The sequence below is a fragment of the Coturnix japonica genome, chromosome 1 (genome assembly GCF_001577835.2).
Source record: "Coturnix japonica isolate 7356 chromosome 1, Coturnix japonica 2.1, whole genome shotgun sequence".
Taxonomy (NCBI): domain Eukaryota; kingdom Metazoa; phylum Chordata; class Aves; order Galliformes; family Phasianidae; genus Coturnix; species Coturnix japonica.
This window is the reverse complement of record NC_029516.1, coordinates 98,747,233-98,774,417: the sequence shown is the minus strand read 5'-3', so window position 1 is coordinate 98,774,417 and position 27,185 is coordinate 98,747,233. Positions and strand designations below refer to the sequence as shown.

The following is a 27,185-nucleotide window of genomic DNA, read 5'->3' as shown; positions in this document are numbered from 1 at the left end:
GAAAGCCTGCTAAAGAAACAGACAGAATGAATGACTAAGAATCAGAAAGAACAAAACTACTGAAAACCTGAAAATTAGTGTAGAGCTCAATTCTGGCTTCAACAACATTCTGTGTCATACATATATAGAGAAGAAATATACAGTGCACAAAATCATCACCTTGTACTTCTCTCTTCTACCTCCATAAATAGTCTAACCTGTGTAGAGCTAATGAAGTTGGAAGGGTCCAGTTTTTAAGTTCTACTTGAGGACAATGTTTGTAAGAGAGCAATAACACAAATGACCAAAGAAGAGTCACTTTCCTTATGTTTTCAATAGGGATGGACTGGAAACCTTGGGGGAGTTTCAGTCCAAAGACAACTACCTTTTATGACTGGAAGATGAAGCTGTGCTAAAAGTAAAGACAAACAGAATGTCAAGACATCCTACAACTGAGGACAAGCTGAAAAGAGCCATCCAGAAGCTGGCACTAAAGCTTATTGAGTTTCTTTCAAGAGATCTCAGAACTAAACTTTGCTTTTTCCAGTGACACACTCTTCCTTGGAATAAAGAAATCTATCTCACACATCTCTCAGACAAAGGAAGAGACAACTGACATTCTGCAAGTCAGGGAAGACACAGTACAGCCTGAGCATTTATTTTTTAGCTATGTGGTATTTGAACACAAATTGCTGCGGACTCTGTTACATGGTGCATATACAGAAAAAGATTAGGAACACTGCGCTAGCTATGCAAACTCAAGTGTGCTTAATTCCAGGTCATTTCACAGAGTACCTCAAAAATTCATTTACTGAAAAAACATTACATGAGAAAGTGCTATTCCCTCACTCTTTCCAAATGCTTCTCCAGGAAATTATTGTACTTCTAAGTAGGCTCAAGCCAAATGTCAAAATTTGACCTAACCCAAAAGCCACCAATATTAATGGAAATGCTCTCCATTTATTTCATTGCCAGAGCTCCTTTTTGACAACACATCTGACAAAGCCTTTATTGGGCGAGCTACTACGAAAATAAAAGACCTAGTGTTTCTAGATCTTTTACTATTTTTATATTGTGATCATAACCCTTTGCCATGCTGTTTTAAGATCACCAACTGAAGCTGTTTGTGTGGTTAATGAGAAAGAATAGAATAGTTCAACTGAACCTTCAAACATCATCTAGTCCAATTCACTGACCTCTTCAGGGCTAACCAAAAGTTAGAGCTTACTAATGAAGATTAAAGAAGGTTAAAGAACAGAATCTCTCCCTTTAAATAATCAAAAAGGGTAGAAACTTGGTTGAGAAGCCAGACTTAGCAATATACGGGCCAGGAACATCCTTGAAACAAAGAGTGTTAAGGCTGGCAGAAACACTGAAATTAGTTTCTGTCACTTTGAACCCATTGGCTCAAAGCTCTGTCACAAAGCCTACATGGAGCAGTTGTGTTGGGGAAAGAAAAAAAGAAGAAAAAAAAAAAAGAAAAAGAAATGAACCAGCTGAATAAGTGACACATTTCCTTACCTAAGGCAGGCCTGTGACTCTTGTTCTAATAAGACCTGCATGAGTCTTTAGAGCACTGTAATGCTCAGTTCATCTCAGTTTAGTTCTGGCTCCAATCTGAATGACTGCTACTAAGCAAACATATACATCTTACTAACTTGATTCTGCTGCAGTGAGATAAGAGCACATTTGGACAACCAGTATTTGGCCTACTTGCTCCACCCTTCAACCTCTGCTAAGTTGTCCTCCCAAGTGAATGGTTTATTTATCATTAGAATTAAAAAGGGAAGTACATCAAAAAGATATCACAAAGGTGCCCCATATTAGAACCCCTCCCTACTACAACGTAATTTTTAATCTACACAAAAATGACTTTTAACCTATATAAAAACATATATTTATGTGGCACAATGAAGAAAAATCTGCCACTAAACACAGCTACAGACTTCTCTGTCCAACCATCAGTATTTCAAGCTGAAAAATCGTTTGAAGAACATTCTAGATATCTCAAAACTCGACAGAAACCCTTCTGTTCCTCTGCCCATTGCCCATGACAAAGTGAATTGCCTGCCAGAATACCAGCTACACAGAGACCCCGGCCCCCTGGACAGGCAGAGGAAAAGCCACACTCAGATTACATTTGGTATCTACTAACAGAAAGTCATCACTAACAATGCAACTATACATCAGGAATTCAATGCCAAAGATAAGTTGATTTTTCAATGTGGTTCCAGTTACAGACAGCACTGATCTCAGTGGCCATGGGACACAAGACATAAACAAATACTTCCTCACTCGTTTCAAGCAAAGTCAACCAGATCTGCAAAGCCCATCAATAATAGTAAATACCACATAAACCAAGAGACTTTGTCACCACTGAAGTCACAAACAGGTTAGTCAGGGCGAGTCTTGAACATCTCCAGAAAAGACGACTCTGCAACCCCCGTGGGCAGCCTGCTCCAGTGCTCCGTCACCATCACCATAAAGAAGTTCTTGCACACATTCGTGCAGAACTTCCTATGCTCCAGTTTCTGTCCATTTCCCCTTGTCCTGTCTTTACACACTGCTGAAAAGAGCCTGGCCTCACCACTTTGCCCCCCACACCTTAGATATTTAGAGACCTGGTCTCCTCTCAGCCTTCTTTTCTCAAGGCTAAACAGATCCAGGTCACTTAGCCTTTCTTCATAGGGGAGATGCTCCAGGCCCTTCACCATCTTTGTGGCCCTCTGCTGGACTCTTTCCCTGTCTTTTTTGTACTGGGGAGCCCAGAACTGGACACAGTACTCCAGATGAGGAGTACTGTACTACAGGGCAGAGAAGAGGGGGAGGATCACCTCCCTCAAACTGCTGGACACGCTCTTTATAATACACCCCAGTATGCCATTGGCATTTTTGGCTACAAGGGCACACTGCTGGCTCATGGTCAATCTGTCGTCCACCAGGACGCCCAGGTCCCTCTTTGCAGAGCTCCTCTCCAGCAGGTCATTCCCCAACCTGTACTAGTGTATGCAATTATTCCTCTCTAGGTGCAAGACTCTACACTTGCTTTTGTTAAACCCTATCTGGTATATGGCTTGTATTTGATGGACATCAGATTTGGTGTCTATCAGGGCACTCAGGTTCTTTTTCTGCAAAGCTGCTTTCCACCTGGAAAGCACCCTGTAGCACAAACACACACATGAAGTTATTTCTCCCTAGACTTGGCATTTCCTTTTGCAGAATTCTCTTTCAGACTCTTTGCTGCCATATCTTTTTCTAACTGTCAAAGTCCCTGTGAAAGGTGGCACAGCTCCCTTTCACCAGCCACTCCTCCTTGTTTTGTACAACCTATCCCATCACCCAGGTCATTAACAAAGATGTTAAATGATATTGGTCGTGGTATCAGTCCCTGAAGTACACCACTCATGAGTGGCCTTCAACAGGATTTCATGCTGCTGGTTGCAATTCTCTGAATCTAGCAGCTCAGTACGATTCCAGTTCATTTCACTACCCATTAAACTAGTCCTTATTTAATCATTTTCTCATTTTAGCTTGCCTTTAGTCTTCTCCAGAAAGAAATGGCCCATTTGAAGCAAAACATTATTATTTTAATTTGCACAAATGCTTTCCTGTTGAAAAATGATCTGAAATGTATTACCAGTGCCCCATAGCTGCATGCCAAAGATTTCTGCATCCTAATGGAGGGGTGATACTCTTCACAGACAGGCTGTGTTATTATAACAGTTCTGAAACATTTATGTTCTGCTTACATTTATAAAATAATCATAGTTCTACAAGTATTTCATAAATACAGTGTTATACCACTGACATTTCAAGTTAAAAAGCTATACCACTGTTTCTTACGCTAGGAAAGCAACTAAAGAAAAGAATTATCATTTATTTCCTTTTGCTGTAATGTTTCTTCTTTTGTATTCTATTTTTATTTCCTGCAGTGGCAATGATCATCCTGCAACAGGGTTTGACGCGTGGAATTGCGTTACTACGTATATTGTTAATACCCATCTCTTCATAAATTACTAAATCACTGCCTCTACCAGTAAATATTTATCAATCCAGCTACATCAAAATTTGCCTACAAAGATCTAATCATTAAGATATGAAAATGAAATGTTGGGGCTTTCAATTCTGTTATAGCTATAAACTTGGGTGTACGTGGCCAATGCCGAGTCTTTATTTATAAACCGAAAGCCTTTATACTAATACTGAGAGTACTGTTTCGTATCACATTACACATTCTCCTTCAGCTACTTTCCCACCAGAAGGGCATATCTGAGCCTCATAGCGTTTCCAAACTGAAAATAAAAGTCTCTGTAAAATCAACAGTTCCAGAAGACAAGTGATAAGAGAGTCTTACAGAAGCACGCTTGAAGACTGACTATGAGGTAGACTCAAAGATAAAGACTTGTTTTACTGCACAGCCTCCATAAAGGAACTAGTCTTCCAAAACTAAAAGTCTTGCAGATTAACACTTGACCCCTATAAATTTAGTGCTCTCAAGCATAAAATTGAGTTACGAATTGACTCCAAAGACAAGAAGGTTGCTGGTTTAGGTACAAACATAGCAAGGGAGCTTTTCTCTAGGGAATGTGATTCAAAAGGGAGACAAAGGGAGCACAGAAATCACATCTTGATCACTTTCTGCAAATCTTCAGAATCGAAGATACAGAAAACAAAGACAACATCGGCATGTAAGAGAAAAGTCAAAACGTTACATTTTCTAAGCTTATAACATCTTCTTCATTAACTACATGAATCCGGATTTGAAAAAGAGTTGGGAAAGAAAAACTTATGCCGATGACACATTTATCATAAACACAGGTCACATGCTTGACACCTTAAAATTAATTTGCAGAGTCAACATGGCTAAGGCAAGCTCATGTTTCTGGTGATCCCCAGCACATTGATCTCAGACAGACTAGAAACACATAAGGGAAGCAACCATGAAGGAACATCACTTGTAGGAAGAATCATCAGAGGAGAAACTATAAGCATCAGCTGAGATACGAAACAATAATGAAGCAAACACGATGATTGTTGCAGACACGAAAGAAACAGCTTATACTTACCAGATTATCAGTTTCTGGATCTTCACAGAAAAAGGGTTTTCCTTCTTTTTCCTGCTTCCTTACAAAATTTTCAATATCTACATCAAAGCTTGCAGAAGTTGTGCCTTCCGATCCTTGCGTAGATTGTTCACATTTCTCAAATAATAGTGCTAATAAGGGAAATAGAGGGTGCCTAGAATAGAAGTTAAAATATTCTAGTCACTTCTAGTTACAATACTGAAAAGTCATGTATCTAGCTCACATAGGGTAACAGTCAGTCATAAGAAACAGAAGTCAAGTCTCAGATGAGACAGCACATAGCACCGCTGGCTATAGCGGAACACAATGAAAGTTTTTTATTCCGTTTTCCATTACCACATAACCTACGGGCAAGTAAAGCAGTAAAATAAATTTATCTAAATAAACATAACAATCACAAAACAAAGAGCTAGGAAATACTATATAATTCACTGTAAATAAGCAGATATGTTAAATACAGCACACTAAAACAGTGGTTTAGACTTATAAGTAGGATGAATACGTATCTAAATGTTTTCTTTTAAGTCTAAAGTCATTTATTTTAGATAAAATTCATTTATTCTTCAACATGGGCTTTACTTACTCATCGCAAATAACTTCACAGAACTGGCAATAGTATGCAGACTATACCTGGAGGCCTCCAATAAAGTGTTTAGGATGGGTCAGAGCAGAAGCAGCTTTTGTCAGCACAATTATAAAGATGAGTGGATATGTCTTTCTATTTTTTTTTTAAATTAACTGCAAACTGGTAATAATTACGTATTTATAAAGCACTTAAAATGAAAGAAAAATGAAAGAACACAACCTCATAAAAAGAGAACAGTATCACTCAGCACAGCACTTAACATTGGAAAAAATCTCCAATTACTGTGTTTATACATCAACATTCAATCCAGTTTGAGTCAATTACTGGGCTCTAGATTGTTATCCCTAGAGAAAAGTGAGTAAAAACTGACATAATTACAATAAATTAAAAATAAAAATTAAAAAAATCCCACATTAAAGATAAAAACTACTGTATATTCTACAGTGAGCGCAGCTCAACTGCCTGAATAGTATGCTAAATGACACTTGCTCTTTAAAAGCAGCCAAGCTTAGAACATCCTTACAGCTATGCTGGATTAGAATGAATCCCATAATAAAAGGAAGGTTGCTGGTTTTTTGCTCTTTTTTTTTTTCTTTTTCCGGCTAAAAATCAACAGTGAAGTTAAACTGATCTCCTCCCTTCCCTGCATACTACTGAGACATATAACCAAGAAATCATCAGTTTCTAAGCTGCCTTCTATTAGCATATGTTAAAAAATAGGAATTCCTCTCTTCTTTACCCCTCAAAAGACAGAGCACAAGTCCATTACTACCTGTAAATGGCCTGCTTGTCTGCATCCATTGGAGTTTGAGATTCTACAGGGGCAGGACTCACCCCTTCTGCATCAGTTTCAGAGCAGTTTGGATCTTGTTCAGTTTTTAACTCTGTTACTACTTGCATCTGTAGAAAAAGGATAAGTTATTAGTAAATCTGCATGCTTGACGTAAAATAAGCATACTGTTTTCTAAAGAAAAAGCAATGCAAAGGGCTACTAAATTGCCAGAAGGTTGGCATGACTTGGCAATAACACAAGAAGCCACGGTAGGAACAAAAAACCTCTTTTACTCCTTGAGACTTTTTGATGAGTAGTGTAAAGGTCACTTTAAGTTACAGCTCTCAGCTTTAAAATGGGAATGACAGATATCAGTAAAAAGTTAAAGCATTTCACCTCTGAAGCAACTGTTTTTTGAGTAGATTAGAAGGGCTAGAATACACTGCTCCAAAAATGTTATGAGGATGTCTGCATAAAAAGCATTTAGGATGAAAACAACAGGAAGAACTCCAATAATAAAGCAGAAAGGAAAAAAAAAAAGATGGGGTAGCAGTAATTCCCCTGAAAAGAAGCTTGAAAAAATATCTCAAGCGTTACTGAAAAAGAACACTAAGACCTACAAATCTACCTAAATGACTAAACAATTCCACAGCCACCCTGGCAGTGTGAAATACCTCCTCACATTACCACAATTGATCCCACCTGGGGGCAACAACTGCTACCTCCCACACTGCTGTTCTGTTAGCTGCACGGTTGCAGCTGAACACTTGTCTTCCAAGGGACAGCTTTTCTGCTTCCCTATGGCTTCTTCCAGCCCACTGCCCCCACCTTAGTATCTGCACATTCAACTGTTTGCTTACACTGCATGGATTGCTTCACCAACTCTATTTCAGAGCACAGTAACACAATCTGCCCCTGGTGAAAAAACAACATACAGCCACAGCTTCTACCCAGGCCTGCATTGTGTTGGCTGGCTGGCAGTGCCTTGAAGGCCTTGCTTACATGATCATGGTGTTACTGATGATGGAAATAGCAACTTCCATAAAAGACAAGGAGTCACAGCAGCCTTTTCTGCTTTAACCCTAAGAAGTTTTGTCTGGAATAGAAGACAGGTGCTACCTGTCTCCCCCCATATTCAGAACTGACACCGCCATGTATATAGAGAGTGCAATGCCCTTTTTACATATAGCACAGCCCCGACAGGAACCCTCTGAGAGGGCTCCAGTGAAACTAATACAATTTTACCTATTTGCACACGACAGAAGCAAAAGGCATTTGCACTACCTCCAGTGAGGGTCTGAGAGAAGAGAAGGGTTTGTGCTTTATTACCTGTCAGGACCACCCACCTTCAAGAAAAATAGAGAACTGAGAAAGCAACAAAGCATCCAGCCCAAGACAGCATCCTGCCTCTTAAAAAGCTTCCTCAGCAAGCACAGGTGAACTTAGAGCCAGAATGCTTGCAAAAATGATGCAACTAATGAACTCCCTTCTTGGCTAATGAAAAGGGGGGAGGAGCAAAACAGAAGGAGGTGACTCATATAAGTGATTATAAACGTTGACCCATGTATCTGCATTGTTTGAAGGTGGAGATTATGCTCAGTGAGGGCTCTGTCTTGCTAGAGGGAGGAAATAGCTCACTTCAAACCGAGAGCTATTTTCTGTGGGTCTTTTCAATGCTACTAAAGAAGTAGGCACCAAAACTACCTGCTTATATGGTCACTGAGAGCTTAAGTCATGAAACAAATCAAAAGAAAACAACCAGTATGCTCTTTACAAAAACATGCATTACTTTCACTGAAGTGTCACAGGGTGGCATGTATTCGCCAAGGGAATAAAGTGAAAGGGGTAAGGCAGGTGAGAGGAGAGAGAAATCAGAACTGCAATAAAAGCAGCAGACAACAACAACAATGAAAGCAGTAATACAGGACTGCATTCAGATAAACATTTTTTTTCTGTCGTAAAATGGAAAAAGTTGCCATTTTTTTTTCCTTCTGTTCATCATTGTTGCCATCTGCTGACAGAAGTACTTGTATTTACTGCTTAGGGATGACACGTAGTAACAAAGACAGGTCTTCAGGTTACAGGCCACTGGCATGACTTGTTTCCAGCTAACAGTATTTTAGTTTAGAAATTCAAATTGTTGCAATACATTTCCTGTTGTACAAAAAGAAACATCATGACCAAACATAACCCACCATGCTTTGTTACTTCATCTGCCTGTTTTCAGAAATAAAAAAACAGAGTATCGTTGATCAGCTTCCGAATCATCCATTCTTACCTATAACTTCCTTACAGCAACTAAGTCTTACCAGTCTCCTGCTTAATTGCTTCAATTCAAACTAGCATATAATTCTAGATTCCTTGAAAGCAAGTTGTCTACACGTGCCTGAATGTCAACTGGCTATTATAATTGCAGACATGAAAGAACACCAAAGAATCACGAACACAAAATATTAAGGATACCCAACTTGCCTTTCCTAAAAGTAAGAACATGAAGCGCACAAATCGCCTAGAGCAGAACTGGAATAAAATTCCTTATCTAACCAATCCAACAGAAGTTACACAAAGTCACACAAGGATCAACAAAGTCTTTATTAATTATTTAAAAGTATTACAGAATATTAGCTCATCTCTTCAAATATCTTGTTTTACAAACAAAAATAAATACTTAAGTAATGCCAATACAGGCATTAAAGTCATGGTTTCTTTCTCTTGCCAACAGTCAGTTCATAGAGAAAGAAAACCAATCTTACCGGTTGTCCATCTTGATAGTTGTCTATACTTAATGTCTGTGTTGCCATCATGGTTAAGAAAATGTTAATTGCATCAAATCATCATCAATACAAACAAATACTCTAAAAAAGAAAAAGAAGAAAAAAGTAGTGTTACAGAAGAGACCATTTAGAATCCAATTGCAAAAGATACTTTCAAAAGGGACTTCAGAATTCAGAAGCATCATTTTCTTCATCATTTAATACTTTGGGAAATATTCATTTCCATGTGATTTATGACACAAATCAATTCATGTCTGTCATGTGCTCTAAGCATTAGTTGGAGTCTGCTACCCAGAGGAGTTCAAATTATTTTTAGAAAGACAATATTTAGTATATCATCAACACCAGGTAGAGTTATCCATCAAACTATTCGTTTACTTCTCACTTCCTTGTCAGATTAGCAGACACTACAATAAAAATCACAAAGTCCATTAAGGCATTAACATTAACTATCACCACAGAACTCCATTTTCCTTGACCTGCAGGAGTCTTAATGGTTAGCTACTATAAAAATATTGATATAAGAGAGGAAAAAACAAAACCAGAGTTCATGTCTTGAAGAAGATTTCATCCAGGCTTTCCTTCTAGTTTTTGTGCTCTCTTCCACTAATCTCAGTCTTGAAAAATGAGATATAAGAATTTTCTCCAGCTTAAGATCTGAAATGAAAACTATTTCCTTTGTAATGGATCCAATCACTACAAACTTTTCAACTGTTTTCAAATCTTTCCTTCACCTTGCTGCAGTACTAAAATATACGACCATTTTGACGAGTAATTTCTACAGTTTCAGATATTTTTCCCTGTAGATCACAACAGTCACAAGTACAGGTTTAATTTAGAAACACGGAGCAAGTTTCAGCATTCCCTTCCTCAATTACTTCACGGTTTCAGGCACAGAGATGGATCATAACTCCTCAGGACTAACCTCTATCCTTACTTTGCACAAAGTTCTAATCAAACTGGAATTAATTTGATTATTTATTTATTAAAAACCAGCCCTGAAGACCAGAGAAGTTTATCGCAATCCAGTGGGCATGACTCCCATTCTACTGCTTTTACTTTTTGTTTATACAAATACTACTGGAGAAGAAACTAACTTTCTCTCGTACAGCTTCACTGTGTTTCCCTATGACAAATACTTCACTGTATCATTAATAAAGTATGAAAAAACATCAACAGAACAAAGTCTCCAATCCCTGTGACCCCTAAATTCAATTTGATACTAACACAAAGAATACATTTTTGGATTTTAATAGAAGTATTATGAAATCAGGCTTTCTGCTTAGACTAATACAACAGCCCACTGGTATCATCCCCACACCATCTGCTTTTGGGTGGCAGAGGGTTCAACACACAACACACCAAGCAAAAGACATCATAATCTTACAGTTTTGAGTTACAAAGCTCCTTTTAACTCACCCAAACAACTGAGTGATCTTTCTTGCATTTTCTAGTAACATTTGCTCTTCTACCTTAATATGCAATGCTCTTTTGCAACCATTTGACTTACAGTTTCCTCTCTAACACATTTGCTTTCTAAAACATGAAACATTATATAAGGAACAACTTAGGAAAAACTTCAACTTTTTATTAGCTAAATCCACATTACAAAATACTTTACCATTTTAATAATGCACTAATCTACTTTCTCAAATGCTAATGTATGCTTTAGCTCAGCAATACAACATATTGTACAATTATATACAGCACATGAATTCTTATTAGTATTTCATGTTCATAAATAAGACTTTACGTGCAGTACTAAAATTTGAACTTCAGTCAAGTGATAATTACTCATATACAACTACACAAGCTGTACTCTACTTGAATACATAGCTGGCATTAATATGAACAATTAAACAATGAGAAGGCCAATCACAAAGAAGGCTCTGGACAGAAGAGGAAAAGTAAATCAACATTTCCTCCTTGTATACGATTCCTTTTCAAAACAGAAGGCAGAAAAAAATGTTTGGATTTTATTTAAACACTGCACTGAAAGAAAAAAAAAATCCAATAAAAGAGGAAATAAAAAAGGATTACAAAGAACAGAGACCTTCTCAAATGAGCCATCACTTATTATTTTAAGATTTAGATTAAAAATCCCCAAAGCACAACGAACTACCACCAACAAAAAAACAAACCAACCAAAGAAACAACAACTCTTTGAGTTCTTTTAATATTTCTAAACCAAACATTAAGTAACATCAAGTAACATGAATGTTATTTAGCCCTTTACTATTACACTGTAGAACCAAAGAGAACAAGAAACACTTCAAACTTCTTGTTACATTTTACTTAGTTTTATAGCTTAAATCTCACCTGAGCTTTCAGTTTTCATAGGACAACAGTATCTATTACTTCAAAGCTCTGAAAAAAACCCACTAATTTCCCATCAGAAGAGGAACACAACAACACGGAAAAGGCATGAACACACTCACTGATAGAAATACCTCGGAACTGCTTCTTTATAGCTGTGAACCATTCAATATTAAAGTTGAAACAGATACCTAAGCGTAGATGCCTTTTCAAACGAACTTGAAGGAAACATATTCTAAAATATGTAGGCATTTACCTTGTGTTTAAACGTTTTGTTTTTCAGAACAGCTTACAACCACAACATTGATGACTGACTACTTTGACAGAGTCAAAAGGCACATATAAAGTCCTGTTTTCTTTCCCTAAAGACGCACATTCCATTACTGACCATGACACCAGAAGCAGAGATGAGGCTATCCTCAAAATCAAAACATTTGAACAGATCGCATTCATCAATCATTAAATAGTAAACGCTATTTCAAGATTATTTTACAAGTTGAAGAATTCCTTGCAAAATGTCACTAAATAAACTGTTTGGCTGTGGGAGACAGATAAGCTCTTAGAAATGAGGAAATAAGGTAAAACAGTTTAAGAAAAGTACCTTTGGAATGGGCTAGAGTTAGCAAAGGTGTGAGATAATATTAGTGACACAAAGAACAACAGGAAGAGAGAAGCAACGAAGATAACACATTCAAACTGGTGAATACAATAGGATATGATAAGAACTTCTAGACTGACTCTTCCTTCCACATTTCCATACAGAAAAGATATTCCACACTAAGAAATCCCTTAGTTCAAATAAAGGAAAAAAAGAAGTGCAGAGGCTTGAGCTAGATCCATAGATAATCTCACCAAAAAGGGCTCTAGCCCCCTTTTCTCTCTGTGGAATGGCTGGAAATGATTCTACATGGGTAGATTTGTTATTTCCCATAAGAGCTTCTCCTCTGACTTATAATTACAGTAGTGGAAGATTAAGCTATTAGGCAAGATAGCAACTGATGAGATTTAGTGAAGAAAACTACTGCAAATCAAGAAGAACAAATTGAGCTAATGACACACTTAAATTAAGGCAATTAACTGAGGAATTACTTGAGTTCACTAAAGAGAAACATCTCATTATCCAGTAGTGGTTAGAAACAAACTACATTAGACTTGAAGAAAAATAACTTAAAAAGTATTTACACATTTGACTTTTATAAGCTCATTTAGGATACAGCATCCAGTCCCAGTTAGCAGATACACAGCCTAAGCAGATGTTCATTCTGCAAACAGTGATGCTGGATGAAGCTGGTATCACTCCCAGATGTTTATCACTGCCACCCTGCCAGAGCTAATTATTTCCACAGCCCTACCCTGAGCTCACCAACATGTGAATGACTTCTGATCCCTTCTACATAAAGTGAGCCAGGCTAATTCCACTCTCTGTTAAAGGTGGCTATGATGCAAACCAGCTGATATCGTCTGAGGCACATTACTGTGCACTCACACAACCCCTGCTCTTGGCTGACCTCTTAGTGTGGTAATTTCTGGCTCACGTGTGGTAATTCCTGGTTCATGTGTGGTGATTATCAGCTCACAGCAGGACCATCTTTAACCATCACAGCTATACCTAGTGCTATATGCCCTAAGGTATCTGAATTGGGCCTAAGCACACATGACTTCTAGACAAATTAGACCTAAAAATTCCAGTTATTCTTTGTTAAAGAAATTGAGAGTTAAATTATGCTATACTTTAAAGAGTTACAAATAATAAATATATGGTGGCTGAGAGGGGTCTGCCAGACTGCTTCACGCTGAACTGGATTAACTCTCATTTTATTTATTTTGAGAACAAAGTGTGAGGAAAACCCAAGGAAATACCTAAGGTCATGTAAACTGGAGGCTGACACATGAACTGCAATCAGAAACGCCACTGACATCTGTGATGAAAGAGAGTTTGCAAAACCTCTGCGTTCTACAAAAGTGAAAGGAACAAAAATTCAAGCCTTTAACAGAAATGAATATGGAGGTAAAACGTAAGCTAAAAAGGAAGCTAAATTAAGAGGGGTGATCATAATTCAAAGCGTGCAGCCTTTGTGCAAATTAGGGAGTATATCTAAGAAAGAAGCTCAAAGGTGAGCTGAAACACTTTAGAAAAAGTGATTAGTTCATGCCCACCACTCCTCACTTGCTCTACTCATTCCTTCATAATTAAGAGCACAGGGACCACCCAGTAATGTTAACATAAGGTGCTAGTAAGCTCTTGGAGCTCAGTAATATCATTTTTAACATATACAAGCTACAACAGATGTTTGTAAGAGATATAAATAGTTATGCTTCAGGGCCTAAGCCAACCACTAACTGTCTTAGGGTTGTGAAGAAACTACCCAACCAACTTGTTAACACATAATTGTTCCTTTTAATTTCCCACAACATACGTTCTTTTGAAGTACTTCAGACAGAAATGGGGGACTGGCAGACTCCGTATGGCTATTTGTTCGTTCATTCTTAACTTCAGTCAGCATGTAGAGTATAACAAGCATTCTTACAGCTAACGTTCAAAGTTCAATAGAAACAAAATTAAAACAGGGAGCTTGCTTGACATATGAAAAGCATCTAGAACCTGCTTCACTTCTTATCACAATATGCAATGGTATAGCTACCATGGTGCATGGCTTTCTAAGTCAAACATAAGCTGGGAGAAACCTGCTCACCCTTCTCCTTCAGTGGGTTGAGGACACCATTATCTCATTCCAGCAGAGTGAGTCCCACCGATGTACCAGGTGCACGACAGAAACCTGGGAACCAACAGAAAAAGGTTCAGAGGAGACAACAACATATAACATGCTTTCTGAGACTGAAGATGATTAAAGAAAATACAGAATGCTACACTCATTCAGTTGACTCGCTTGCTTTTGAGCCTTTATACTTTACTCTCTGTTTGCTTCGACAAGACAAGACACATCCCCAGGTAAAACTAATAGGAACAGCTCAGCTCGGAGTTTTAAAGGAAGCCCTTCCGCATCAAAAGTCAGCATGAAGCCAAGAAAGGGCAAAGACTTTTCATTTCCCAATTTAAATCTCTTTCATAATCACACTTTGATTTGATTGTGGAATGTGTTCCAGCGATGGCTATAATCAAGCAATCTTCTACATGATAAACACCAGCAGCATACGAAGGAGTGTGTGCCATCATCGGTATTGAAGGGTTAGAGAAGGCGGGTTCTGCTACATTTATTCAGCAAGTTTAAAAAAGCTTCACAAAAATTTCCACTTACAATTAATTTTATTTAATTCCACAGCACTTGTTTGATACATTAAAGCTACTTTAGAAGACTTGTAATGACCATGAAAGCAAAGTAGCAAGGACTGTAAAAATATTTAGCTGAAAAGTACTCCAGAATGCCTACAAAACTCTCACTGGAGGTTACTGATGCTAACCTTGTGCAAAGGCCATCTGAAATGACGACTATCGCACAGTTTGGCTCTTAAACCAGATTATCTTTGTTCCCCACACAGGAAAAGTTCTTGTGTTCCCAGTTTTGCTGAGTGTGTAAGAGCTGAAACAAAAGTAACTCCAACATTTCTGAAAGTGAGATGAAGTTGGTATCTACGTTTCTGAACCAACATTTATCAGTGTATAGTGTATAACATACTGTTTTCCAAGTCAGTTCACAGACACACAAAACACTAAGGGCCAGCCAACACAGACACCATCCACAGCTCATGAAAACTCTGAAAGAGCTGAGAAGACACTCTAGGAAGCAGTGAGGCATTATATGATTTAGCCACTGTTAAGAGATGGAATATCGACCTAGGAGCCCCAGCCCACACTGACACGCCTGTTCACGAAGCCTTGAAGGTCTCTCTTTGTCCTCAGCTGTCTAAGACCTGTGTGCCCCAAGAACAACTTTCATTTCTGTCTTATTCCCTTCTTCGCACACTTTTCACCTTCTGTAATTTTGGTACTCCTTTTCACTTTCCTCAGCTACTTGCAAATAATCATTTCCCATTCTCTGCAGAATCTTCTGAATGTAGGTCACTGCCAAATAAATGGGGATTATCTGTTTTTTTCTGTGTCTAAAACGTCTGGTTTACCATCACGAATCTGAAAAGCCTGTTTCTTCCATCCAGAAACAGCGGCAGCCAAGAACCCAGAGCATCACGGCTTACAGATCTGATCACTGAAAAAATATGATGTACAAAAAAGAAAGCAGTCCTTGCTTTCAAAGCCTTCCCTGAAACTCCACAAATAGGCAAGACCTTGAGTATGAGATATTGAGAGCAGAATGAAGAAAGTACTGAAGAAATGCAGGGCCAGCTGAAAGATGCCACAGAGGAGAAAACTGGGCAGAGGAGCAAGAAGACATTGCAGTCATGTTGCTTTCTTCCAGAAGACAACTGAGAGCAATTACGACTACAAAGCCTACCCTAAAACATAGGAGAGGAGAAAATGATAGAGATCTGAGCTTGCATGTTATGTCCTCCCACATACCTCAGAGGAGGCAAGAACAGGGAGCAGCTCACCTGTTAAAGGATGGAGACAAGGCACTGTGGAGCCCACACTTTGAATTACTGTTGTCCATTTGTTTTTTCCCTTTTACTCTTCTTGCAGACAAGCTTTAAAATCATGTTGTCAACACAAAGAAGACAGTTAACTATGAAACCAGAACAAACTGCCACTTGCTTTGCCACTTAAAGACTTAGGTATTTATTATGAAGTAAAATACAACCTTGTTCATTCAAGCACAAACGAGCCCTGTCTTCAGCCACTTTCACTTTGAATGCCAGCCAATAAGAAGCAAAGACCTGTCTGTACATTAAGATCTACAGATATTAACATACATTAAGGGCAAGACACATTTACATTATTGCAGATTCAAACCAAAATAACAAAGTAAAACACAGAGTAGATATGACAACATGCCAGCAGGGGTTCATTCTACCTTTGCTGCAGTGGTTATTTATCTCCATCGACCTGCCTACTAAGAGACATTAAGTAAAATTAAGACAAACAAATCAATGTGAAGTTGATGCACCCAAGTTTATTACAAGTGCACTCCATGAGAATGCAGTCCTTACTCAGCAGAGAGGTGACTTTCATTTCCTCCATCTTCTGTACTTACAAAGTACAGTCGTTATTTAGAAATATTATACTTTCAGAGAGATTATGTTCCTGTTCAGGAGTATAATACCTGCCTCGGGGAGTTACAATACACAAATACAGCTCAACGATTATTACACAACAGCTACGCTGTCGATTTCTTTGGGAGAAGAGCCCTAAAAAAAGCCACAAAACCAATTTTCTGCTGCAGTAAAATGAGATTTACTTTGTGTCACTTTTTTCCCTTTATTGTTTGGTGATGTAATAAAGTTATTTATATATTAATCTGGATGAAGATGAGAAGAAACGTAAAGAAGAGTGCACCGTTCACTTTAAGAAACTGAAAATTAAAATGACATTAAAATCCATTGCTAAGGGTGATGTGTTTTTCAGAAATTGAGGCTTCAACCTACCATTTTTTGCATGTTGAACCTTGGATGTAAATACTGATGGTGATGGGCCAATATTTGGACTAGACGATCTCAGTGGTCTCCTCCAACCCTATGATATGGGCTTTATTCAGCAAGACATCTTCAATGCTATATGTACTGCTTCGTTGTTCCATTAATTCTCCACAGCATCCTTTTCTTCATATCATTCCATTTGATAAGAAGGCACACAATGTATTTGTATCACAGGTTTTATCTTCCAACTTCCACTATTGTGAACAACAGAGCATCTCATGAAAAGATGTGTGCCCCTTTAGCAGTTCACACTCATTGAGCACACTGCTTTCTGTATTTTAAAGGGATTCTGGAAATTCTCCTATTTTCAGGTACTAAATATGAAAAAATACTACATATATAAAACACGGTGCCACTTTACAAGCACACACTATTACTTACTAAGTAGATATTAAGGATGCATAAGGCAATATACATTTCTCAATGCACAACAATGAAAGCAGATGGGTCTTGTCCAGAACTCCAGCTCCTTCATTTTGCCTGCACCTTCTGGGTTTGCACCAGCATGTTTCTGTGGATTCATGCATCATCTTGGCTCATGTTCATGGCTGTACTGCCTATTTACCATTGTGCTTCTTAACAATGGGAAAGAATTCTATTCCAATCTAGTCATAAAATGATGCCACCTCAGCATGCTGGGTATCCTGGCTGCAGGTAGCTCTTGGCATTGCAGAAGGTAATCCTCACAGGCACAAAAACCTCATACTTCCAACTGTTAAAAGGTTTTCCAATCCAAGAAACTTCCTGCAGCATCTCAGTTTTTTCCTACCCATTACACACTGTAATTTGATGCTGCTTTATTAGCTCCATAAAGTAGTAGGAAAGAATTATGGGGACTAGAAAGAAATCCTGATAAAAGGAAAACAAAATGTGAGGGAAAGGAAAGCTTCTTTCCCTAATTGCTCCGAGACTCCTAAGGGATTAGAGCACAAGGAAGCAAAAATATTTCCCACCACTCTCATTCATTCCCAATTGTCCACACTGTAAAGGATGACTCTTTTGCTACTTTTTCTTCTTAACACTGCAAACTGAAGGAGTTCCATGGTCCTTGCTTGTGTATCCTACCACATGAACTCCTCACACCTGTCTACTTATCACAGGATGGCAAAGAATTATTTTTCCCCTTCAAGCTGCCATCGTAGTATTTTAGACTTCCTACTATCAAATTGATAGCGCAGCATCTGACTTGCTGCTATAGCATTAAGAGTACTGCATTAGAAAGACTAATGAAGAACCCTTGAAGACCAGAGGGTTTGAGTCAGCAGTTACACAGCCAGAACTGATTCTGGTACAACTCTCCTACCTAATGATACTTAACCACTTTTTCAAACACAATTTTATTAATAAAGCAGAAGCCCACCCTCCCCACCTCCCTGAGTGGACAAACACCATCTTTGCCCATGCGCTATACCCAGCTCTGTGTCTCTGCCACTGCAGCCTGTGGGATAACCCCACAAGCTTGTCATGGCTCTTACTTCTGGAGATGCTCACTGCAGCATCTCCTTTCACCTAAACAAAAAGCATTGGCAAGCTCTTTTAGTTGTGATTTCTATCAGCACCCAGTGACTGAAATTAATCGTGTTTTGTGTTTATAGATATTTTCATAAAGAAGACACAAAATAAGCACCAATCTTACTACATCTTTATTTCTATTAAATATTTACAGTAATAGCAAGACATTTATGTAGGAAGTCATTTCATAGGCACGGATGTTTTCTAATGTTCTTATCACAAAACTCTTAAATGTTTCTAATGATTCCATGACAGACAAACCATAATGATACTGACATACGATTGAAGATGATGAGTTTTATTAAACTAACAACTGCCATTAAAATGGACTTGAGATGTTGAATATGTAAGCAAAAATCCCTCTATTTGAACACTTTGAACACATTTTGAACACTTAAAATGCTTAAGATTAGAATGTTCCAGTATCAATAGTTTTATCTTTATGTCCTCAGCTTGGGTTGGAAGGGACCTCAAGGATCATCAATTTCCAACCTCCCTGCCACAGGCAGTGTTGCCAGCCGCTAGGACAAGTAGTATTTTGCCCAGGGCCCCATCCTACCTGGCCTTGAAACACCTCCAGGGATGGGGCATCCACAGCCCCTCTGGGCAGCCTGTGTCAGCACCTCACCACTGCGTGTAAATAATGGTTTTCAATAGATTTTGGAGCCCTTCAATGAAACACCGACTTGTGCCAGCTGAATAAACTAAAGCAACATGAAATCCCAGTCCTGTATCTGCCAAACAATCTGACCAGCAAGTTTTCCACCAACTTCTCTTTTTTAACTCCAACATCTGGTTGAACATGAGCAACCTGGCTCTCCCATCCACACCCGTTGGGCTCCCCAGCCACCTACCATACTTATTCCTCATTCACTTTTCTTCCTCACCCAACTGACTTCTCATTCCCTCCAGTTATGACTACTTGTAATTTCTTCAGGCTCCTGGACTTATTTCATTCCCTCCAGGCTCCAGCCTCTGCTTCCCACCCTCCCCAAAGACCAGCCTTCACTACTCCATCATTACCGCTACACTCTGGGGTTGAAGAAGAAGCACAAATGAGAAAGGCTACATAGGATTAAACTTACCCATTGCCTAACGCTGCAGGAGGCATCATGCTTAACTGCTTAGTCCAGATGATGACTGCACAGTCAGGTGACGCACAGCCACCAACACACAGGGTGATACTCAAGATACATGGAATATTAAAGCAATTTAATCAACATTTGCCAAGTTATGTACTTCATCCAGTTTTCCAAGAGCTTGTCATTGGCTGAAAGTTCCTCTAGGTGCAGCCATATGTGCTATGTCAATGCATATGTTCCCTTTCCCCCTCCTCTGCTATTCTAAGCTCTAGAACCCAAGTGCTGAGTTGCTCTTAGATAAGCCAAAAAAGCACTTTCCCTCCTGTTTTCATTAACATGTTTACTTTCTCCTAATGTCTTTTTCAAAATGCTGATTCATTTTAACCTAAACTTTCCGGAGTAAACATACTCATAATGGCAAATTTCAGAATGACTAAGAAATAATCTACTGAAAACAAAAGAAAAAACAACGCACAGGATAGATCTGCTGCCACTGCTGGTGTCATGACCCACAGACACCCAAGTGGGCCAGAACACATGAACTATGTGATCATAGACAGATCTGGTGGTTCTTTAGTTATAAAGTTCTTCATTCCAGAGAGCAGGAAGCTGAGAGGAGACCTTATTGCTCCCTACAACCACCTGAAAAAAGGCTGTAGCAAGGTGGGGGTCGGCTTATTATCCCAGGTAACAGTAATAGAGAATAGGCCTCAAGTGGTACCAGAGGGGCTGGATATTAGGAAAAAAATTCTCAGAGCAGTGCTGCAGTGGCACAGGCTGCCCAGGGAGGTGGTGCAGTCACCATCCCTGGAGGTGTTCAAGAGCCGTGTGGATGTGGCACTGAGGGACGTGGGCAGTGGGCATGGTGGGATGGGTTTGCGGTTGGACTGGGTGAACCTAGAGATCTTTTCCTACCTCAATGACTCTATGAAATCACACAACATATTCATTTCTCCATTCCCTAAGCACGTTAAATACGTATGAAACTCCAATTTACGTCTTATAAACCTGCTTCTTTTGAATATAAGAGACTCGGAGTTTACTTTTTTCAGAGCTAAGTATAGTAATACCCTTTTCCGTTGTTCTGTTTGCTTCAAAAAACCTAAGCAGGATATGAAGTACAGCCAGATTTCCGTATTCCCTCCGTACCCAAAATAAAATGCATGGAATTCAAAGGGCTCCCAAATACAATATAAATTAAAGTTGAGTGGTACAGAGAAAAATGTATCCCTCATTCTCAGCAAAAAGTCATCATATTCACAGTGAATCACAGACACCCTTTTTGTCTCAGTAGCCAGCTAAGGGTATGATTATCTCTTTTTAGTGTGTAAGCACTGAAATAGCCTCCCTCTTTAATACTAAATATTCCTTTTTACACATGTATATAGGAAGAAAAAGGAGATTACAGCCTGGAGTAGTTACTATATTAAGAACAACGACCCATGCTCACATACAGATGATAAGAAACTAGATGAAGGAAAGAAACAAAGTTATCCCCATTTATTATCTTGATAAACAAACAGTAAAGCGCCACTATGAAAAAGACTGATATTTCCAGACTGTCTGTTTTTTACCCTATTTCCAGCTCTATTTGCGACTGTGGTGTTACAAAGCTATGATACGAAACAGCCTTAGTGAAGAATCAGCCAACAAACGTGCATCCTTTAGCATTTAATTATCTGATGGAGAGCCGTAATGGGCAGAATAAAACACTTGGATAACATCTGGCAGCAAACAAGCCAAGGAAGGCACTCCATTCTCAGCTTTCTTCTTGCTCCTGGACTCCCCTGCTTAGAAGAACAATACGTTGTTTTACATTTCGTACAGCACTGAGCTGTGGTAAAACAACCTCCCGTGAGACTTCGCATTTGTTAGCCTACAACCTTGCAACAAGCGCCGCTGAAACAACCAGCTGCTGCGAGAGAGAGGAATCACAGCCACGGAATTGTAAATTTCACACGCTAAAAATGAGCCGGCCTCACGTCCAAATATTCATCTGCTTTATTGCAAGCTTCCACATGCGCTGCTATTGCAGAGGTGTCATTTGGCTCTCGCAGCACTACACGACGTTATGAAATACAGCTTGGGCTGCACCACTCTCTGTTTGGGACATAATGGTGCCACCAGCACCTCGCTACCACAGGCCCTGCAGATTGTTCACTTCTGGTGTGTGCTCAATAACAGGAGGAGAATCACACCCCTCCATGAACTGAACTGCATCTCAAACACTCCCACATTTGCTGCAGCAGCAACTGTAGCTAATATGACAAAGTGAAGTTTGTATATGTGTGTGTGTATACATAATATGCATTTATATACACATAAATAAAGCAGCTTTAGCAGTAATACAAAATGTAAGGACCCCTACAATACCCAACAAACAACATCACAGAGTATCTCAAGCTAGAATATACCCATAAGGATCATCAAGTCCAACTCCCAGTTCCACACACCACCAACCAAATATCAAACCAGGAATGAGAGTGCATATGCTCCCAGCACTGGGGGCCGCGCCCACAGCCCTGTGCATCCCGTTCCATGCCCACCGCCCTCTGGGGCACAGCCTTTCCCTCACCCCCACCTGCCCTCCCCTGACACAGCTCCATGTGTTCCCTCAGACCCTGTGGCTGTCAGAGAGCAGAGCTCAGTGCTACCCCTCCACTCTCTGTGAGGAGCTGCAGGCTACGACAGCACCATTCTATCCACCATTTACTGAAGTTTACGTGAGGAAAGCAGTGTGAACCTACACTGAAGCTTTCATGGGGTTATTTTCATCATAAGATGCCACGGATTGATGCAGAGCAGCAAGCAGTCTGCTGAGAGAACACACCATACGCTACACAAAACAAACCAACGGGGCACATGTGAAGAAATTCAGAATAACCCCCAGAATTAAAACATTGTCATACCAAGAAAAGTGAAAACTGAGTCTTCAGATGGAATAACCACGAACTGCTAAACTTAATGACTATATATGGTTACACACAGACCCAGAAAAGGATAATTGTGCAATTTGCTTTTACAGTCATTTAGAAAACGCACTCGCTGCATTTCTTGCTGTTTGATACTCCAGCACCATCAAGGCCTGGCCATACTGTTAGTGATACAGCCCCCATTGGCGCACAGCAGGATGCAGCCAGTGCTGGGAGCTCACCCCGCGGCAGGGCCCGCATTACATCTGTGTGGAAGCACAAAGCCTGGCTGGCTGGGGCAGGCCCAGCACCTGACTGCCATCCCACACCCCTCATGCACCTGGGCACAACACCACCACAGCACCCAAAAAACCACACACGTCAGACAAGCGAAGAAACACACGAGGAGGCAATGAGCTTCAAACAGAATCACAGAATTACCCGGGTTGGAACGGGACCTCAAGGATCATGTATTCCAAAACCCCCTGCCTGGCAGGGCCACCAAAAAAACATTCACACCTTTACTAGATTCAGGTTGCCCAGCGGCCCGTCCACTGGCCTTAAACCCTCCAACAAGGACGGGGCATCCACAACCTCCCCTGGGCAGCCTGTTCCAGGCCTACTCACTCTTCCTAGTGAAGCCCTTCCCCCTAACAAGCCAACTAAATCTTCCCTCTTTCACTTAAAGACCATTTCCCCTGCGTGTCCTGCTATTTGTCAGCGCCTTTCCAAAGAGTTACTCCCCCCAACCTGGGAGTAAAGTTCCCTTTTCAGGTACTTGAAAGGCTGGCAATGAGGTCAACCCGCAACCTTCTCTTCTCCAGCTGTAACAAACCCGCAACTCCCTCCAAGCCTGTCCTCACCGAGGGGAAGGGTGCTCCAGCCCCGATCATCTTTGTGATCATCTCCATCCCCCTGATCATCTTCCATCATCACCACCAACGGGGTGCCCGGGCCTGTCCAAAGGCAGCGATGGAGGCGATGCCACGATGTGCTCCGCAGCCAACTCGCACAAGCCGTGAGCGCCCCGCTCTGCAGGCTGCTCCCGCTGCCCTGCTTCTCCCTACACACCCACAACGGGCGCGAAGCGCTGCCAACACATGATACAAGGATCCTACCGCAAGCCAAGCCAAAAACCTCCCCTCCTCTTCCCGCTCCCTCCTTCCGCCCCCGCCGCGCGCCCTACCCCCTTCCCTCTCGCCTGTCCCCTCCCCGCGCGCCCGTCCTGGGGCCGCCCCGCCGGCGCGCTCCCGCCGCCTCCACACAACGGCCGTAGCCGCAGCGTTGGCGCTTCAGAAACTTCCTCGCTCCCCCCTCCTTCCCTCCTCCCTCCCGCCCGCGCCTGCCCGCCGCGCCGTCGCCTCCTGACCTCCCCCTCGGGGTCGAAGCCGTCGATGCGGGCTCCCCCTTCACCCCGTGTGCCGCTCTGCCGGGCCCGCCGGCCCCCTCGACCACCTCAGCCCCGCGGCGAGGCGGCAGAGCGGGCCCGTGAGCCCGGCGGCGCGGACGGCGGATCCGGTGCGGCAGGTGATGAATGGCATGGCGGCTGGTCTGGCTGGAGCGGGTTATGAGTGACCAGCGCTTCCCTGGGTGCCAAATCCTTCGTCAGCACTGACGCGGCTGCAGCAATCGGACCCGCACCCGCGCGCGACGCGCGCTATACTCTGGCTCACAACCACACACGCTCGGCAATGGGAGCCGCGCTGCACGACACGACAACAGGCACAAGAACGCATATCTGCGCCATCATCCCAATATGCAGCGGAGAAAGGGGGCGGAGTGCTTAGGGCGGGGAGGGGACATCGCCACCATAAAGAGAGAGCAATTCCCCAACCGAGGCGGCGATCGGGGAGGGAGGCGGAGGGACACAGCGGCGAAATGAAGCACTGCTCATTTGAATATGCAATGAGGGGGCGGGAGGGGGAGTACAGCACATGGGGGTGGGGACTGTTGTAACATGGAGGTGGAGTGTTGTAAGGGTGGGAGAGACGGAGAAATAGAGGTGTCTTTTGAATCACAGAATGACCCGGGTTAGGAAGGCGATCCTGCAAGATCAATGGTGCCATAGATTCCAACCCCCCTGCTGGCAGGTGCCCACCAAAACATACGAGCATTTACTAGATCAGGTTGCCCAGGGGCCCCTCCAACTGGTCTTGAACACCTCCAAGGAACGGGGCATTCCACAACTCTCCTGGGCACCTGTTTTCAGGGAGCTTGTACTTGGTAGTCATGTGCTTCGATGCCACAGTGCTGGCACAATGTTGAGGATGCTGCCTCAGCCTGTTTCGATCTGGGGTGGGATGATTAAACATAACTTACATCAATATTGCTTTATGGCCATCAGCAATTGTCTCATGGGCCTCCCTTTTTGTGATGATTAAGTTTATTCTGTGTTGTATTCTCTTCAGTCGCTAACATTTTCTGCAGTACTAATATACATTCTAACTCCTTCAGTCCCAAAATCATGGCCTTTCTCCAATCCACCCGGCTTCGCACATCCCCTGTCCGCGCCGCCAAGTGGTAGAAGTGCCGGCTTTCCTGCTACACAGGGCTCGAACCTCCCATGGGTTCCTCCGGACTCGATGATCTCTAAGGTCCCTTCCAACCTGCACGAGACTATGATACTATGATGCTATGATGATACCAGCCTCACTGCCTACATGTGTATGCCTTAAAGTCAGCTAACTTTATCATAGAATCATAGAATGGCCTGGGTTGAAAAGGACCACAACGCTCATCTAGTTTCAACCCCACTGCTATGTGCAGGGTCGCCAACCACCAGACCAGGCTGCCCAGAGCCACATCCAGCCTGGCTTTGAATGCCTCCAGGGATGGGGCATGACATGGCCATATGAATTTCATTTCCACACAAAATTAACCTAAAAGTCACCCTTGATCTAACTCATGCTTCCCCATTGACCATCTCTAAGTTCTCTGTTCACAGCTGCTGTTAAGAGGTCCCTGTTTTCCATTTTGCTTTCAGGTCTCTCTGGTACAGCCCTCGAAGATGCTAAGGAGCTTGTTGTTAAAAAACATGTCAGCCGAAACGATTCCAGAAGATGAGGATTTAAGAAAGGCACTATGAATGACAAGGCAACATTTGGCAAACAGGAGGAACTGGGAGGACAGGAGCAAGGGAAAGGAATGAAGAAGTAACTGAGAAGAGTAATTCAAAGGGGAACAAAAAGCAAACAAAAGAGAAAATGAATCAGAGGAAAGGATAGGTGGCCTTTTTAATTTCTAGTCATAAAAACAAAATCTACATGTAAAATTGAATAAAATGTCATTTAAATCCTTTGTAACTACAAATTACAAGTACATAAATATTAGGTTGAGTATTATTCAGGGTGGAAACTGCAAGTAACAGAACACTCAGCTTCTCAAATTGCTGTTACTTTCTTCTTATTTGACATATTAAATACACTCTCTAAGTACAGCTCATTACTTAAAGCAAGTACGGATATGTCTGTAGGGTTGTAGCCTTACTTGGTTATTGAGAACAGTACCAGATCCCCACTCTCAGACCAAATATTTGCAGACACTAAGCTGTTAAGGTCCTGTCTCACTGAATGAGAAAAGCACTCTCCAAATCTCTTCTCTGAAACACCCTTTCAGTTGCAGTTTACGGATAGCAGGAATGCATATGTGTATCAGAAGGCAAAACTGGATCCCATATACAGCTGCTCGGCAGGTTGAGATTACTGTGGCATCCTTTACTCATTTCCAAGTCCTATTACAACTGTGTGCACAAAACAATATTTATATGCATTAAACTTCTTCAGAAAAAGGAGGTTTCTCTTTTTAGATACATGACATTATTCCTGATTGTGCCCTTTGCAACTCTTTCCTAATTAAGCTTTCAAGGGAAATATTCACATAGAGGCGGAGGGATGGGCTCCTATGTAGGAGAAAGCAATCTGCACTCATTGAATGAAGACCAGGGTTGCAGTGATAAAGTTGGAATAATCTAAGCAGAGCAGAGTTTTGGCCAGATTTCCATAAAAATCAGGTGAGTTTTTAGGTGATAATCTCTTTACAATAGGAGATCTCTACAGCAAACCAGTTTCTTCTTTCAACACTCTCAGGGAAAAAGTATGTAATAAGACATGTCAGCTACTTAGATGTCCTTTGGCTGTTCGGAGAGCATTCCAAAAAGCAAACTTTGTGTGCCCTGTTTGCAAGCACAGCACATTCACATCTGCAGCCACAACTTTACGTGGTATAGGAGGAGCCTGGGAAAAATGTGCAACTTATTTTATGGTGGATATGGCTTTTAAGATTTTAAAGCTGAAATTAATGAGTTAACTCAGTCTAAATAAACGTCAAGCTTCGCTTGAACTAGATCATGGAGATCTGCGTAACTCAGCTGGGAACACTCCCTCTGGAGAAATTAAGAGCTCACGTCCCACAGCAGGGCTTGGGCTCAGACCAAGAGCTGGCACTGCAGTGCAGCACTACTCTGAGGAGTTTCTGTGTCGGGATCATGATGCCGTCCGTCCCTTTAGGAGTTATTGTGTGATGTTTCCCTTCTGCTTCCTTCAAAAAGGGATAAGTGATAAAGCCTGTATCTTATTTATATTCAACATTTTTCCTCTTCTTAAATCTAATCTGAGTTTCCAGA

The 27,185-nt window shown here is 41.1% G+C and overlaps 1 protein-coding gene across 5 annotated transcripts in view; it reads right to left on the bottom strand.

The window, feature by feature from the left end:
- PKNOX1 (PBX/knotted 1 homeobox 1) overlaps positions 1 to 22,220 on the bottom strand; it is a 41,910-nt gene extending 19,690 nt beyond the window's left edge. The window contains exons 1-5 of one of the 5 annotated variants that reach the window (XM_032449126.1): positions 16,018 to 22,220; positions 14,205 to 14,288; positions 9,175 to 9,276; positions 6,422 to 6,549; positions 5,046 to 5,217 (exon numbers count right to left, since the gene is read on the bottom strand). In XM_032449126.1, the coding sequence (XP_032305017.1) occupies positions 5,046 to 5,217; positions 6,422 to 6,549; positions 9,175 to 9,225 (351 nt within the window). In that variant the 5' untranslated portion in view covers positions 9,226 to 9,276; positions 14,205 to 14,288; positions 16,018 to 22,220. The other 4 variants (XM_032449127.1, XM_015883391.2, XM_032449124.1 and 1 more) reach the window with 4 other exon arrangements.
- Between the last annotated feature and the right edge of the window lie 4,965 nt (positions 22,221 to 27,185).